The 17,610-nt window shown below is 36.3% G+C and overlaps 1 protein-coding gene across 4 annotated transcripts in view; it reads left to right on the plus strand.

Moving 5' to 3' along the window:
- The window catches only part of NECTIN3 (nectin cell adhesion molecule 3), a 54,729-nt gene that overhangs the window by 9,887 nt on the left and 27,232 nt on the right, over positions 1-17,610 (plus strand). For all 4 annotated transcript variants that reach the window (XM_015878165.3, XM_015878155.3, XM_085546651.1 and 1 more), the window contains exons 2-3: positions 9,442-9,780; positions 15,491-15,787. In XM_015878165.3, the coding sequence (XP_015733651.2) occupies positions 9,442-9,780; positions 15,491-15,787 (636 nt within the window). The remainder of the gene's footprint in view (positions 1-9,441; positions 9,781-15,490; positions 15,788-17,610) is intronic.

Here is a 17,610-nt window from a genome sequence, read left to right on the forward strand (position 1 = left end):
AAGTGGACAGAATTATGGAAGACCTTAAGTAATGGCATTTGATTATTGAAATAAGCTTGCTAGTGTAGATGAATTTTAAGTGAAGCAACTGAGGCTGCTGTCATGGAGGGTAGGAGTAGGCTTGCTTATGTTATGGCATCCAGACTATTTGGGAGAAGAGAGGGAGATGTATTGTGGTGTCGATGAAATGAGTGACTTTTGCTTCTTATGCTTCTACATGTGTCTGTTCTTGTTAGTTTTTTCCTGGATGAGAGCATAAGTGTGGGTTCTCTATTATGACAAACTAAGCTAGTCTTGAGGGAAGTACACAGGGAGTGAACGGAAGGAATCGCAGTTCAGGTCTGCATTCTTTATCAAATCTTCTCTTTTTTGCAGCATTTCCAATGATGGTTTTTGGTAGATGAGGCTATGGAGATGGTATCGTTGGTTAACTTTTTAACCTCTATGGGAATTCTTAGTAGTGTAAGCGTTCTTATTTGGCAGAGTATGTAACACAGGACCTCTATTGGGTTGCCTTCTCTGAGAACAAAAGTGAGTTCTTGCAGTCCTTTCTTGTAGATAATACTTTTGAGGTGTTTGAGCATGCTTTGTTTGCTTTGAGACTCCCTAAGGGGCTAATACCCTGAAGTACAATGTTCAAGCTGAATTTCAAATCAATTCTGACTGATGTTACCCAGAGCAGACAGTTTACTTTCATGTAAGCATGTTCTAGAGCGGCACTTGAGATACAATTCTTGAAATACAATTACCATATGTGTAAATTTGCTGTATTTTCCAGCACTCCCCTGCTACTTATATTCGTTCCTGCTGACTACTGTTTTAATTTGGCTCGGGTAGGATTTGGAGTCCTGCCTTATTTCTTTAGACTGACTAAGACTTGTTATGCGCAGCTTAATGTGTGTTTTTGTCTCTAACACGGTTTCCTGGCAGCCCCGCAAAGACACAGAACAGAGGCACAACATTACTTCTGACCTTCTTCTGTATTTGTTAGCATTTTGGTTGTGTTTAATCTGGATGCCACGTAGGAGAACCTCAGCCCTTACCTTCTGGTTGGTTTGTCAGGGCTGTTAACTCATATGTTGTCTTCAAAGGTTTTGAAGATGTAGAATATTTAATAAAGCCATCAAAGATTTGAGTAGTAATGTGAAGAACTTCCCTTTAATTTCCCTTGCTTCTTATTTAGTGTTTATACCTAAATGCTACACCTGAGATTAAATCCGTTTAAAATGGGTTTACAGAGTATTTAGTTCTTGGGTTGCAACTGAGTGCATAACTACAATATTCTTATTAGAGTATTTGAGGGAGCAGAACTAAGGGTGAGATCTTTTCCTCTAGTCCTGCTTTTAAGCCTGGAAAAAGGGTGTTTTGTCTTGCCTGCTCCTCTTCAAAAGTAGTGAAATTGGAAGTTTTGTCTGTTTTAAACTGAGGTTGGAATGTTTATTGTGGAAGAGCATACAGCTGCCTTGTTGATTGCCTCAGTCTTTAGTTTTGTAAACATCTGAATGCTTAGGATCAGGGTAAACACAAGTGTCTTAATTTACCATATGCTAACATACGCAGATGATAATAGTCAAGGAGTGTGTTAAGAAGACAGTGAAGCTAACTTGGTTTAAGTTAAAGTTCCAGAGGAAGTTTTCAAGTTGCTGAGGCTCTGTAAACATTATTTATGAGTAGTTGGATTTAAAGCTTTAACCTTATAAAACTAGCTTACTGAGACTGTCCTTGACAACTCAATTTGAATCATGAGCTTAACCTTTTTTAAGTACTTAGCTAGTATCTTAGATTGCATTTAATTTTCTACTGCTTGATACGAAAGGTCTTCAGAGCGTGGTAGAAAGCAGCATAAAAGGTTGTATGAGGAGTTGGTGTAACTTGTGCTTCTGCTTTAGCTTCTTGTGAAGAAAAACATTGTGAAATAACAATGATGGCGTAGATGTGGACCTCTATGACTGTATAAGTTGAGATATACTATGTTAAACACAGCTTAAAATGACTTGGTACTTCATTGGAATAAAACAGCACTTAGTAACAGATTACTTTGCTTCCCATGATGGAAAATGTTCATCCAATGAACAAAATGCTTCATGTGTTAGGGAGTGCTAAAGAGTGGTACAACTGTATAACTTGTTGACATGAGGAAAAAATGTTGGATGCAGTTACAGATAAAACAAATGAATATTTGGGACTTAACACATTTGCAAGTGAAGAATGTGGACAGCCATGGTAGTGCTGATACGTCAGTGCCATAGGAGAGATTTACGAATATGCCGTTACACAATTGTTTAGGCAGTGTTCATGGTTTCCTTTTGAAATTCAGTGAAGTGGACTTCTATTTTCAAAAGTTTTGGGTCCTTTGAACCCTATTAAAACAAAACAAAAGGGGGATAAAATGATAGCTAGGGAAGGTAGATAAGGGGCAGAGTGAATGTCTTTTGCCTTAAGCCAATACTTTTCCTCTGCTATACCAAATTTCCAAGTCTTTGTCTTCTGGTAGGCATTTCCATGCATACTGTACTGTTGTGATCAACACTGAACAAGGCTTAAGAATTCTCCAAAGACAGAAATAATATACCTGTGTGGTTTGTTTGTTTAATATTTAAAAAGAAGGTGAACTGGGGTAGTGAACGTAATGGTCAAAGAAGCCTGCCTCATTCTTCATTTGTGCTCCTTACCTACCTCCTTGCAAGGGAACTTTACTTATGAAGTAGTTTTCTGCTTCAAGCAAGGGTTGTGACAAAGCAAATGATGCTGAAAGAGGAATAAGTTTATGTTAAAGTAGTCATTCATTGGTCTATATTCAGGGTTTTTTTTTTTTCCTAAGGACTTGGTTAACAATTTGAAACACAAGCTGATGTTGAAAAATTTTCTGTTGCCTTAGTTCTGATCTTTTTTTGACACTGTAGTTTGTGCTCTCTGCTGCTGAAGATGTGCACGGATGACTTCTCAGCAATTTAAACATATAATTTTATGAAGCCTCAAGTGGTGATTTTGGGCTTACTTTCTGTAGAGTCCTTAAGTGCTTTGAATGTCTAGCTAAACAAATCTTAAAATGCCATCGGAATGTGTGGCTGTGCTATTGTTGCCACTGTTGTATTGCTACTTTGACTGAACAGGGACAACCCGATGTGGAAGGCTGCTTCAGAAAGAAGCAAATAACTTTTTCATTATTTTCTAATATGAGCTTTCTTAGGTAGTTGATACTGATACAGTAGGGAAAGGACTAGAAGAATGTCTGTTAGTTAAAATTAGGCTGACCTCATGATGTTTAGTCTGACCTTGAAACTGTTATGTGGTAAGTTCTGCTGACCTAGCAACTTGCTGTTACTGAAATGGGATGTCTTCACTGTTTTCACAGAATCACAGTATTGTAGGGGTTGGAAGGGGCATCTAGAGATCACTGAGTCCAACCCCCAGCTCTCTTGGTCTCTCTTGCTCTACTCTTGATTTCTTGTTTAGCTGCTTCATGTGTTACTGAGTGCTAAAGCAGGATGCATCTTTAACTTTCTGGATAACTTAGTGATGTGGAGAAAAACTGTAGGTTTTCTGGTCCTGTGGTGTTTGGGTCTACTGTCTTGTGGAGCTAGTTGAGAGCTAGTTCAAAATAAGTGGCTAGGAAGTGGCAAGGTTGACTGTCTTAATAGTATCAGACTACCTAGTAGTAGGCCTCAGTTCTATAACAGATAACAAAAATGAAGTGTTTCTATAATTAAATGTGTATGATCATTCTGTATAGAAGCATCTCTATTCTGTTTATGAATAACAAAGTTGGAAATGTGGAGGCTAATCTCTAATTTAATAGCATGAGCACTTTGGTGTATTAAGGCTGCTGTGTTTTCATGACCTTACTGTATTTTGTTCAACAAATAGGAAGTTTAAATATTATCAGTGAACAGCTTCAATTGTTGTGGTTGATATTTGGTAGCCTCAAATTCTGTGGCTTTTAAAACTAAAAGCAAGTTGTGGATTCTTTGAGCAGCCTAAGATTGGAGAGTTGTTGAACCCAACATAAATCTTAGTTTTAAGTTTCAGTCAAGGTTTTCTTTATGTCTTGGTTTAAACACACAGCCACAACTAGCCTATGCAACTTGGTCTGATATACTTGCAGTACTGTGCCTTGAAATCTGGCCTCAACTTAAATGTGATGCAAAATATGATTGGAAGAATGAAGAAAAGTACTGCAGCTCATTTGGGAAGGGAGCAGTGTCAGAACTCAGAGGGCCAAAGTGCTCTTCCAGAAGGTGTTTAAACAAGGAGTTTATGCTTTCCATCCCTGCTTCCATGAAGGAGCTAAGTCTGTAGCTTTAATTTTTATACTGTGCGTCTTGAGACTTCACTCTCAGGTAGGACAGTCCTGAAGTATTACTAAATATAGAACCATGAGTAGTAAGGGAATACTGATTAAGTCCTCAAAGCTTACAAAACTGGAGATAAGAGGGACTGTAGTAGTTTGAGAAGCTCGTTTGGTTGTCAGTCCCCGCGTGCGTCTTAAGAGTTATCTGTGAAGTAGATTGAGAGGCTTACTAGTGTGCTTAAAAGTAGAGTGGGGAAGCAGGTACTTCAAGTTGTAGATCAGTTTAGGAGACTCAGCTGCTGAAATTTTGTTGGTTTTTTTTGGTCATCCTCTTAAAGCATGAACATGTAGGCAAAGGTTTAGCTAGTAGGAGCCTGGCTGGCTAATGCAAACAAGGGTTTTCCAACACTTGTACAGGCTGAATGCTGCAGTTATGTTGAAAACTTTTGATGGCATTGGATGCCATCTCACAACAAGATACTGCAGTAATTTTTTTGTAACCCACCAATAGAAGTTATCTGCAAGCATCAATTAGGTGTGTTATGTGGAAACATTCTGTGCTCAAAAGACATCCTGCAATGTGCAACTTGTCAGTATACATGATTGAGGAAATTAGAAGGGAGATAGGAAAGTAACTTCTGAGAGAAAAGAAAACTTATCTGCAACAGCTTTGAACGTAAAGAACAAATATAGTAATACTTGGATTTGAGCTGAGAGTTTGCAAATCAATATCTCAGTTTGAGTACTAATTTTTTCCTTCAGGGATTTTGAGAATGATGGTGAACAAGAAATCCAACATTTTAAGTATGCAAGAAGGTCGTATTTCAGTCTTAAGTTTTGAAAGGAGAATAACTAAGTGTTCTTAAAACACTGTGTCCTGTGTGTGGGTGTCTTGGATTAATTAAAGAGATAAAAAATGTGGCCTTAAAGTGACTTGTGCATTGTAAGCTTCTAAAGCTGTGTTTTTGAGTAGACATGTGACTTGCTCACTATTTAGCTACAGTCTTTGAGCAAAACGAATTCTTGAATGGAAGTATTTGTGTCAAAGGAAATAGCAACCTTTAATAAAGAACTTTGGAGTCATGAAGTGCCCTGAATATCAACATAGTAATTAACTTGATAGTTTAAACTCTTACCTTGATTGTTCAGCAACCAAAAGAAGTTAAATACTGATAATCAGAGATATGAATGCAGATAGATGATGGATGTTTTTTCCTGAGTTTGGGAAGGACAAAGTAGGCTTACAGATATAAAAGTGATGTGTTGGCCTAGGAGGAACTGGAACAAAGAATGCTTGTCAATTCTAATAAACTTTAATGAGTAATTGCTTACATTACCTCTATGTAGTCTTTTTGGAAGGCAGTCGGCTGGTTTATTTAACAAACTTTATAGCCATCCTAAGCCTAACATCAAAACGTCAAGTGATGCATATAAGATTATGATGCCATACTTCAGAATCTTTTCAGATGACTTTAATAAACTGTCTTCAGTATGTGCACTGTTTTAATCTCTTCTGTAAACAGTGAAGGTGAACAATAAGAGCTTATGATAATTTTAAGTGCTCTTTGACAGTAACTTGGATGTTTGTCTTCCTTTAAATTATTTTTAAAACAGGTGACTTTAAGAGTTGGGATTTCTTGTGTGGAAATGCTTGAGGTAGAGTCAGCTCTGAGCTTCTGTGGTTAATGCAAGTTGCCTGTCAGAAGGCAGTAGAACCTCTTCACCAAACAAAATAAATTACTTTTAGTTGCTTTGACTCATTTGACTGGAAGTGCTAATTTCATTTAATTGTTCTCTTTAGCTAAGAGGAGCTGGATATAGCATGCATCAGAATATGACCTTAAAAGAATAGGAAGGGAAGTACTGTTAGCAAGGAGCTATTGATCCTGAACAGTCATGAAAACATTTAGTGACCAGTAGAAGTGGCCCAGAATCTTGAAGTTCTGAAATACAAGAATAGAATCTGTGTGGTTCTTGTCTACTCTTATTTGTCTTTTAGTACTGAGAATTAAACTGGTGTGCATGTGATCATCAGTGGATTATTACTGCTTTAGGATACCGTGTAAGAAATGACTGTAAGTCCATATGACAAAGACCTCTTTCTTTATCTGTAGTTATGTCTGGAAAAGTTTTGCATGGCATTACAGTGTTTCTAAACCTCAGTGGTATCTAAAAGCTTCTGTCAGAAGTTTTTGGCAATTAATGAAAATTGCAATTGCTTGAAATATGGAACTGACTATATGCAATATCTTCCTCATGATGAAGTAAATGAAGTCTGTTTTTTCCTACAAGTTGTTACTTTTTTGGGGAGCAGAGTCTTGCATGGTCATAACTTTCATGTTCTGCGCAGACCTAACATTCAAACACTGGTCTACTTGAATGAGAAATACTTAGTTTTTCATGTTTTAACAGTTTTCCAATAAAAGTCTCAAAATTTCTAGTGCAACTGTATGCTTTGTTCTGTATAAGGTTATTATTCCTAAAAATCATACATTAACTGTTAGGTTTTGGGTGACTTGTTTATAATGATGAACCTTGTGTTGTAATCAAAGAGAGCCTGCTGGCTTCCCTGGTATTTATTATTCTCAGCCGTGAAAACATGGAGTGTGTCCAAAGTAAAAGCATGTAGACTCTTGCTGTAAGATGGGAGTTTGCAATTGAAGTGAGCAACAGTCTACAGTGAAAGTAGAATATTGTGTTTGATAATGCAAGTGGAAGTACAAAGTGAAGTTATGTGCTGTGTACGCTTCAGCAGTGTATTACGGAGTCTGGAAAAGAAAAAGTCTTGTATGTGAAATTTCTAGAACGATCTTAATAGAAAAACTGGATTAGTATAGATGGGTTGGTTTTTGTATTTGGAGTTAGAATGTGTCAAAAGCAAAATAAACATGTAAAATTGAGGTTAATGTTCTGTTGGCTCTTTTACTGGAACAGGTAAATGAAGAACAGAATATAACTGATGAATGTTCTGTGGCTGGAGGTCTATTTAAAGCCTCTTCCTGAAAGCCTGTAAATCTTGAGAGTAACAACAACAAAACTTCACTGCTGAAAATATCCATGCGATCAATATAAGAAATTACACAATGTTCTCAGTGCACAAATGAGCTGTTAGAAGTATTGGTAGTTAAAAAGAGGTTCTTTTTCACAACTCCAAAGAAGGAGTAATGGTTAGTTGAGTATCAATGTGCAGTATGTGTTTTCTTTAATGTGCCGTGGTCATCTTTGTGTAGCTAATGCGTCTGATTATTAGAAGTAGACTTTAGCCAAAAAAAATATCAACCTGACAAAACAACAAAAAATCTGAATCCAATTTAAATAGAGACTGTTTGTCTGCTACCAAGTAGAATAAGTCTTTTTAATGTTGCTGGAAGTCTAAGCAGCTTTGGTGTAACTCTCCTTCAGGTGCTTTTCTAGGTTTGTTGCAGTTAATACTGCTGATCATTCTATTCAGTACCGTGTAAGATTCAGCGCAAACTAAACAAAACTATTTTCTTACATTAATGGCAGTACAGAGTATGTTCTGAAATACATTAGTTTATATTTTGAGATTTCAGAAATCTATGAGCCTTCTACATACCATAAAAGTTATTCTTCAGAATCATCTTTCACGTTCAAATATCTCATTTTAGATTTAAATGTAGTAATAACACATTGAGAAAGATTTGAAGAGAAATTTCAATTGTCTACGTAGACACGTGAGAGAGGGCAGCATTCTCAGTGGTGTATATTGGTTACAGAGGTATGGAAAAGGTAGAGAGAACATTCTTTTATTACTTGTAGATTGAGTATTAAATATTCTCTACTTGAAAGTTGTTTTGAAATTTCTGACTGCTTTTCCCCTTATCCTTTCCCAGTGACTGGCCCATCTGTTATCTGTGTTTCTAGTTATGTTTTAGTTTGATTTATTTGTGCTACTTAATGTTTTTGTAGATTTCTTGACTAATGTCAGTAGCAGACTGAAAGAAGTCTTTATCTGAATCTTTTATCACTCATTCAAATTACTTCATTGACTTAGCTAAGATTTGAGCACTGAAAAATTGTTTGGAAATAGAAACCTTCCAAGGATGGATTCATGTTAAGATGTATAGATGACTTTTTCCAGAAACAGTATTTGTATTTTACGGAGGCTTGTTGACTAAGATGGTGGCTATTGTATCCATTGGAATGACTGCCTTGCATGTGAAAACCAGGCTATTAAAGTTTGCACTGCTACTGAGGAAGTTAATCAAGATATGGTCCATGTACTGATTTGACAACTAAAGAAAAATTGGGAAATGCAGAGTAGTTTTAAAGGAGCTTTTTTTTAAAACTTGAGTACAGTACAAATAAATTCAGTGTTGACTAAGACTTTGCAGCTTGATTTTTATTAGCTTACTAGAATGGATGACTGAAGTTGGAGTGTTTGTTTAGCAAAAGAAGTTGAACTTGTGGTTTAATGAACTTTGTGTGGTTAAAAACTGTATTCTCTGGTGGGTTTCTTGAAAGGAGGTGGTTTATGATGCTGAGCTCAAAGTGCTGTTGCTACTTCTGAAAGTACTGTAGGTTTTAAACAGAAAAAGTGTAGTATGAAGACAGCACCGAAGTGTGTCAGAAAAGTCGTATTTGTGTGATGATGCTTATTTTCATGGGGATCTAGGATCTGTAGGTATCATAAGTGGTAAGAGGTTTAAATTATGTCTGTCTTGTTAGGTGGTCTTCATTAGCATTAACTTAAGAAAGCAGAAATAACTGAAGTGTTTTTTCCTGATGCTCTAGGTTAGTAATCAAACTGCAAAAATACCCTGTTGGAATGTTTTCCAGTAAATGTGAACATATGCCATGCTTGTAACTAGTTAACTTGCTGGAAGATTGGTATACTAGTTATGTGATCTTCAGGTAACTTTTATGGAGTGGTGCATTTTGACATTTGTGTTCTCAGATGTATGGCGGATCTGCATCTAGCTTGGTTTCTCCTGAGGCAAACTTTTGTTAAGTTCAAGCTGTATTCCCACGTGATTGTGGGTCAGGTAAAAGAATATAGTTTCTCAGAGGAAGGTAGGACTTCTCTTTGTTAAAGGTAAGCTAAATGGCTAAATGATGAAGGGTTAATGTGAAGGCCTTCTTATGTACTAACTAACACCTTTGTGTGTTGTTGTTTTTTTTTTTTTTAGGTGCCTTAGCTGGACCAGTTGTTGATCCACATGTGACAGCAGTTTGGGGGAAGAAGGTTGCACTGAAATGCATAATTGACATAAATGAAACAATAACACAAGTTTCTTGGGAGAAGATTTACGGTAAAATTTCAGAGACTATTGCCGTTCATCATCCTGAATATGGAATTTCTATTCAAGAAAAATACCAAGGAAGAGTGTCATTTAAAAACTACTCACTTACTGATGCAACAATCATCCTAAAAAATGTAAGCTTTTCAGATGCAGGAGAATATATCTGTAAGGCTGTTACATTCCCTCTTGGAAATTCACAGTCATCAGTAACTGTAACAGTATTAGGTAAGTAAACTTAAGGGAAGGAATTGAAATGAGTAGCACCAACTTGTTTGTGAAATTCTGTTAACTTACTGATATATTGCATTTTACTTTTAATGTATTTGCTAGGCAAAAATGTGTTCACTTGTCTTTTGAAGCAAATGTTTTGATGTCCTTACTGTCTTCATTGACAGTGTCAATTGATGTGTCTTATGGGCCTTACTTCTTGAAGAGTTTATATTTTGATTGTCCTTTATAGGTATCTTGGTACCTTTATAGGTACCTTGGTCGTTTATAGGTATCTTGTTAATCCAGACATTTGGACAGTGCTTTTTAGTATTTAGAACTGGAGGCAATACTGATTCTAGGGACCTGTGTGTGTACTTGCTGAGAAGCTACTGAAGACAGTGTTAGTCTTCATTCCCTTCTAAGTTTGCTGCTAGTATGGTACTTAGGGTTTGTATTATAAGTTGTTGTCTACACCTTGCAATTGTAAAGTAGTAGTATTCAGACTTTTTCCAGGAATTCAAGTCCTTGTGTAGTTAGGTAGTTATCTAATGTGAAGCTTTATATAAACTTCAATTTTAAAAGTAATTTTGTCTACCTCATTGAGAGTTCTGTATTGTTGTTTGTGATCTGTTGGAAGGACCAATACTGGTTAACTTAGGTGTGTAATGTGAAGTAAACTAGAATGTTTGTCATGAGTTTGTAATCGTCTAACAATCCAGTTATTTATATAACCATTGCAAATAGTCAGGTGCTGTTTTATACAGCGAAGTTGACTGTCAGTGACTCTTCCTGTAAATAAATTTTGATTTTTTTTGTTTGTTTGTTTAGGATATTCTTGGTTTCTGATGTCTTTCAAAATAGCAGAACACCCTATGAATAAATCAGATGTAACATAGTATATAAACTGAACTCCACCACAAGGTGGGGCAAAATAGATGCATCAAAGCAAGTGACTTAATCCAGTTTAATACCATTAACTTCTTTAAGGAAGCTTTGTTTGATACAAAACATGTAGTCATCAGATTCTTTCCTGCCTCTAGTTTACCTGTTACGATTTTGTCTGTGATGAGCAGTTACTTCCATAGTTACTAAAGCAGTCTCTCAGCTTTAGGGTTCATTTCTATCACTAAACACTGGGAGGTTCTTATTGCTATCCCTCACCTCTTTGGTTTGGTCGTCTTTTGATTTTTTTTTTTAATAGCACCTTACCAGCAGCTGTCTGTTTCTGCCCCTTTGAATCTTGTGTGTTTTGAAGGGCAAAGAGTCCCTGCAACTTGGAAAGCAAATGTATGGTTTGTGTGCTCATTGTTCTGCATTTAAAAATGTAGGACTGCAGTGTGCTTGATAAGTTGTATTTAACAATGTTTATTAGGATAAATGATGTGTAGTATGTCTGGGATAGTGGTCTTTGTCATGGCTTTTTTCTTAATGATGTGGATAGCTACTGATAGTTGTAAGCCTGTCAGAGTGGCATGGTGTTGACCTCTGAATTTTAAAACCTCATCCAATTCTTTGCCAAGATGGATTTCATACTGATAGAAGTTAGTAACAAACATGCATATTTGGGTAGCAAATGTTCAACAGAAGACTAGCTGTTATGGGTACGGATATATCCATATGGATATCCTATGGAAGTAGGATAGGGGTATTAGGAGGTCTAAAAAATATATATGTCAAGCATCTCCTGATGGAATTGAGTCTATTTTTCTTCCTTTAATTTGCAGTCTTAACTGCTTGCTTTTCCATCCTTGTTAGCAAATGCTTAGCTTGCACGTAAGGCTGGGTAACTTGGGATTTACTCTACCTCAGTGTTTTCTGTTCTTCTGACAATGTTTTGCTACAGTGATGCTTAGAGTTAAGCAGTAGGGGAGTGATGGTTTGGAGTGGTCTTCTGGGGTTTCAGTTGTTTGAGTTCAACAACCAGAAGCACAGATCTGTTTTAAGCCATAGAATAGCTCTAATCAGAACTTAAAATTGTGATGTGACTTAATCAGCTTTGACTGTTTTCCTGCTGTTCTAAAAATTTGTCCCATGAGTGATGAAAGTCCAGCTGAGGCTGAAACTGGTTATTTCCACTAGAAACATTACGTTTTTACTTCCTGGTTCCTACTTAGTAAGGAATTGATTTGCTTACTACTTATAGCTGGCATGTTAATTTAATCTAGTAGTAGGTGCTATTAAAATGTAAAACAGAGGGGCTGAGGAAAAAGTAACTCCAAAATTATGTCATATTTTGCCACATATATTGATCACTTAAGTTGGTATTTAGAACCTCTCTCTATCTTATGTTCTGAAGTTTAACAGATGCAAATGCAGTGACTTCGTTTAGTCTGTTTGATTAGTATTTTGTTGCTTTAAGGAAATGCGCTGTAAAAGGAGAGGTAAGATGAAGAAATGTAAATCAACTTCGGGTTAGAGAGGCTATTAATCTATCTAAAACTATAGTTCTTCAAGCTTCTATTAGCTAGAGCAAAAAAGAGATTTGTGTGTCAAACTGTATGTTCTATGCCTTCCATTTCTCATGATAGTGACTAAACTGGCCAAAATGATGTTCGAAGAAATAAGAGATGGTGTATAGAAGGGTGGCTTGCAGAGGTACTTCTGTTGCTAGCTAATCAAATACTGTATATGATGATTTAAAAATTGGGTTGTTTTTTTTATTCCCACTATCTTGCTAAGCTAGAATTCAGAACTGCAAAAAGCAGAGGTAAGAACTGCCTTCTATGAGTGAAAATCAGGTTTTATCCTGCAGAAACGAGTCCCTTCTGCTTTTGAGTCTTTGTAGAAATGTTTGGGGTTTTTTTTTACCCCTCAGGTAAATATTGCCGCTGCCATGTTTTCTATTTCACTTGAGCAGAGCATGATCACAGAATCATGTATAATGGGACATAATATTTCTACTGATGGTGGAAGTAGCTTCTCTACTACTTTCTCAGCTTCTTCCTTGCTACATCCACTTTTGGTCATCTTTTTTTTTTCTTAGTTGCCCAATGTGAAAAGCATAACTGGGAGATGGCAGTAGACCCTTGTAATTAAGGATTCATTCAGAAGATAATTTTCTTAAGCTGTAAGTAAGACAACCTGAAAAGCTACAGAATGAGTAGCTCAGTTTCTACTGTTAATTGGCTTGCTGGAGTGGAGTGACTGTGAAAGACAACCTCATTTTTCTCTTAGTTGGTTGGTATGTAGTTCAAAAGCCATGATTTATGGAAGATGTGACTAAACACTTTTAAAGCGTGCAACAATAAAGCACCAAAGCACTTTGGACAAGAAAGAGCTCTATTTTATCAAGTTGAGTGACTTATCACTTTAGTTTTATCTTTCTGGTGAGTGGGAGACTTACTCTGAGCTGAAGCTGTTCACTCTTAATTATCTGACATCATCTGAGAAAGGAAGCTTACAATTTGAAGGAAAGTTAGTATTAGGTGAAACTAAGCTTTTAAAATCCTGTATCCTGTTCTCTGGCACTGGGTATTCAAAGACAATTTATTTTAATGAGTTTAATAAGTGTAGTGTCATACTAAGTAATCTATTCTGCGTTTAGAGATACAGTGTTAAAGATGTGAACTAATAACTACTCCTTCATAAACAGTGGGAGAAATTATGGAGTTTTATCTTTAAGAAAAGTTCAAAGAGATAAAATAGATGAAGATTTTCATTCCATCTGCCAGAATTTTCAGATGGAAAGTTTTCAGAGAAACCTAATATTAATGGTGAAGCTTTTTGATTTTGCTCTGATGGAGACCTTCTGACAGGGTGAGGAGAGGGGCTTTGGAAGATAGTACATTAAAGGTGATTATCCTTATGCTTACGAGGCACAAAATGTAGCTTTGAGTGTTTACTTCTGTGTTTAAATAATAAAAGGTAAAGCTTCTACAAAAGCTGTTTAAGAGGTTATTGTTGCTAGTGATTTGGGAAAGCAAGGGGAAAATGCTGATGCTAAATAAGAGAAATGAAATCACGTGCCACATGGTAAAACTGTAAGTTAAGTTTTCCATGCTAGGTTTTAAATGCTTTTCCAGACAGTAGAACACTTATGTACACCAGTGCAAATTTCCAAGCTTAATACAGAAAGCTTCAGTTCTCAGTAGTTGGAGAGTAGGATATCAAACTGAAAGAGGAGCTTCATTACAGATGTTGCAAATCTAAAACAGCAAATGTAGAATTTGGTGGAAGAACTTTTGCTGTTGGTTTATTTTCAGTAGGGTCATTTACTTAGCACAGCAGGAAAGGCAGTAAGACAAATGATGCAGAAAGCAATTCTGTCTTGGTGTTCCTTCTGAAACAACAGCCAGCCTTCAGTTTGAGGTATATTCTTCAAGCACTTGTTATATCCTAAGCATAGAAAACAGATTTTTTTTGGATAGTGTTATCCATTTAGTTGTGATCTTTCATTTAAGTGTATCTGGATGAATCAAACTTCTTCCGTGGTGGAGAAGTGGTATAGACTGACTAGAAAGCAGTCATACTGATTCTAGAAGTGAATCCACTCTAGCAAAAATAACTTGTTACTCTGTTATCTCTTTCATGGTTTTGTTATCTTGAATATCTTGCCAGCTCTTGTGAAGTGTGCTTTATTGCATTTTAATGTGCACTAGCTTCAGGATTTTTGGAAGAATTGCTGTGAACTAAACCTCTTCTATGGGGTATTGAGAAGTATGCAAGTGGAAAGAATTGCCATTGCTTTTGTAATTGAGGACTGTTCCACTGAGGTGGTTTGTAAAGTGTAGTGGTGACTTCACTTTGGAGAGCTCATCTTAACTGAATCAATGCGCAAAGATCTTGTAATAGGGTGCTGTACTACTGAGAAGCCCAGATGTTCCGGTATTAGAAAGGGAGATGAACCATCATAAAACACAAAACCTTAGTTCCTATCAGAAGCAGAAGACGGTCTGTGGATTTAAGTCATAACTGGTGTATAATTCTTGTTAAGCTGAAATAGAAGACTGAAACAGGAAGGAGTAATTCTTAAAGGCTTACAGACTGTGGCAGACCGATACATCAGTAATGTAGCTTCTGTTCTAGGAAGAAGTTTGCTCCCTAAGTCTCTAAACCTGTGGCCAAGCAATGGATTTGCAAGGAAGTCAGGTTCTTCTAGTTGAGCTTCTTGAGTCTTGGACAAAGTATTGAGGTCAGGTTTTTAAATTTCATAGCTGATAGCGTCTGTAAATACATTTTCAATTTTACATACAAAAATTCTGTAAATTATACACATGAGCAATTTCAAGTTTGCACTGTGTATGTGTTTAGACTTTGTATCTTCTTCAGAAAGGCAATTCTTGATTGCTCTTGTTTTTAGCCTGGAATTTGCTTGAATTGTTGCACTTAAGAACTGAGAGAAACTTAGGTTTGTAATGTCTGGTGTTAGGACACTGAATTAAGTAGTTTTGAAATACACAGAATGTCATTGTAGATTAATCCTTTAAATATAGTACTGTACTTTGCAGTAGAATCCAGGCTTTCTTTAATGTAGGAGTATATTTTCAATCCAATACATAACAACAAATAGATATATTTGTTGTCAGACACTGGCAGCGAAGCACTGTAGTTTGTGTTTTGAGCCTAACAACTCTGGAGCTCTCTGTCAGAGCATTAACGAATGAGCAGCATTAAACTTCAAGTCATGGGCAAACGCAATATTAGTGGGCCAAAGCATTGCAGAGTTTTCATCCTTGATAATGATTTGATCTTATTTATATATTGCCTTTTTCTTTTCCCCCCGTAGTTGAACCTGTTGTGAGCTTAACAAAAGGACCAAACCCTCTAATTGATGGTGCAAATCAAACGATAGCAGCCATTTGTACAGCAGCCACTGGAAAACCTGCTGCAGAGATTGACTGGGAAGGAGGTCTTGGTGAAATGGAATCCAGCTCCACCCTGTTTCCAAATGAAACTGTGACAGTCATAAGTCAGTATACTATCGTTCCTACACGATTTGCAAGAGGAAGACGAATAACTTGTATTGTGAGGCACCCAGCTTTGGAAAAGGAGATAAGATTCTCTCATGTGCTAGATATACAGTGTAAGTATTCTTCAGTAGCTGTTACTACTTGATGAATTTACTATAACTACTGTCTTTTTGTGTGTGTGTGTGTGTGTTTAGGTTTGATAAGGAAGTGTTGAACATGTAATTCATCAGAAAAAAGAGAAAATAAAAATGTTTAAAGAAGCATGTGGTAAGGAATCAGCCAGGGGTAAAAGTCTAGTGTTTTTGTCATAATTAAAAAAGAAGTTTAGTAAGAAAGCTAAAATAGCATTAAGTTTGTTTGAGATGCTGGCTCATGGGTGAACATATTATTCATAGTGATACTCAGTAATGAAAAAATTACCAGGTTTGGTCTATAAACTGTTGACAGTACCTTTCGATTTCATCAGTATTACAGAAATTTAATAGAGGTTCATGATTGTAATTATGAGTTTAAAGTATGACTAAGGGAGGAGGGTGTTCAGTAAGTTTTAAAATTGTACATAAAGCTTTTTCCTTATTTGCATAAGAATACAAGATCTTAATACATTCAGTACCAGTACTTGTAACTCAACATTAAATTGTTCATGTACTGGACTTGTTTAACAGATTTGTTTTAAATTGTCTTTAGAAGACATGAATATGATGCAAATTGGTTTACGGCTCTGCTTAGATTAAAACTGCTTAAAAAAATAAGGCTTAGGAGTGTTTATTTTGTGAAGCAATTTTGTTAAACACCAAAATAAGTTGTTTTTAATTTGTTGTGTGATATTATTATGATTAAAGGACTTCAAAACAGCATACAGCTGAAGGCTGACAGTATAGTGGGAAGTAATGTCATGACTGGAAGACATGAACTTATTTATGTTGGTGTGTGACTGAAGTTTCTCACACATTTTTTCTGTTTGGCAAAGCTTTGTTCAGTTTGTGAAAGGAAACTGCCTTGAACTGAGGTAGCCTTTGCTGCTGCACCTTATTCCCCTCTTTCTGGAAATAATGTTACTGTCCAGGACTCGAGACAGCTTTCTTACATGGGTAGTTTAACGCTTGGTAGATGAAGACTTTGAACTTTTAAAGGATGAACACTTATTGTCTTGTGTACACGAGTATCTGTTCTTTCTTAGCACCAAAGAGCAATTGTTCATTTGGACATGCAGATCAGTTATAATCTCTGTCTTATTGTTGAAATGGTATCACAGATTTAAGTGATGCAAAAGCAAAGACTACTTGCCCTGACAGTGAATGAGATTGAAGCTCTCATTAAGAGAATCAAGTAGACCTTAATAGCTGAAAGTCACTGCTAGCATGTATTTCAGAGTCTGCAATGCCACCGTACATTGGGCAGCTTGAGAGCAAATGAGTATCAGAGATTGTTGTAGTCTTTTCTTCCCTTCCACTTGCAGCTTTTGGAAATATTGCTTTGTCTTTGCTGTAGGAGCTGCTATAGAGGATAACGATAGTTCTTTCTTCAGTTCAAATAATTCCACTGGGTCTCTCTCACTTGTCTGAAGTGGTCCTCTTGCTTTTAGTTGCAAAACAACATAGTTGCACATTACAATGGCAGTGGATAATGGTTAACCTTTTCAACTGGCAGGTGTGAACTTCTTGATTTCCTAATTACACTGCTTTTTCAAAACACTGCTTCTGATCATTTGCTGTATCTTACTAGTGAGAAGTAGCTTTGAATTACCAAGAAACATGAAAAGAATGCAGAATTGATTCTTTCCTTTTGTATTTCTTTCACTTTAGTCAAGTGCTATGTTTAAAATAAATAAATAAAAATGCAGTGGAACAGCTGCACCAGTTAAAACAATGTTATTATGCCCTTTCTAATCCACTGTTATGCGTTGTGCTTATGGTTTAGGGATGTATTTTATTTT

Source organism: Coturnix japonica, chromosome 1 (genome assembly GCF_054131305.1).
Source record: "Coturnix japonica strain WE chromosome 1, WE-NBRP24, whole genome shotgun sequence".
Taxonomy (NCBI): domain Eukaryota; kingdom Metazoa; phylum Chordata; class Aves; order Galliformes; family Phasianidae; genus Coturnix; species Coturnix japonica.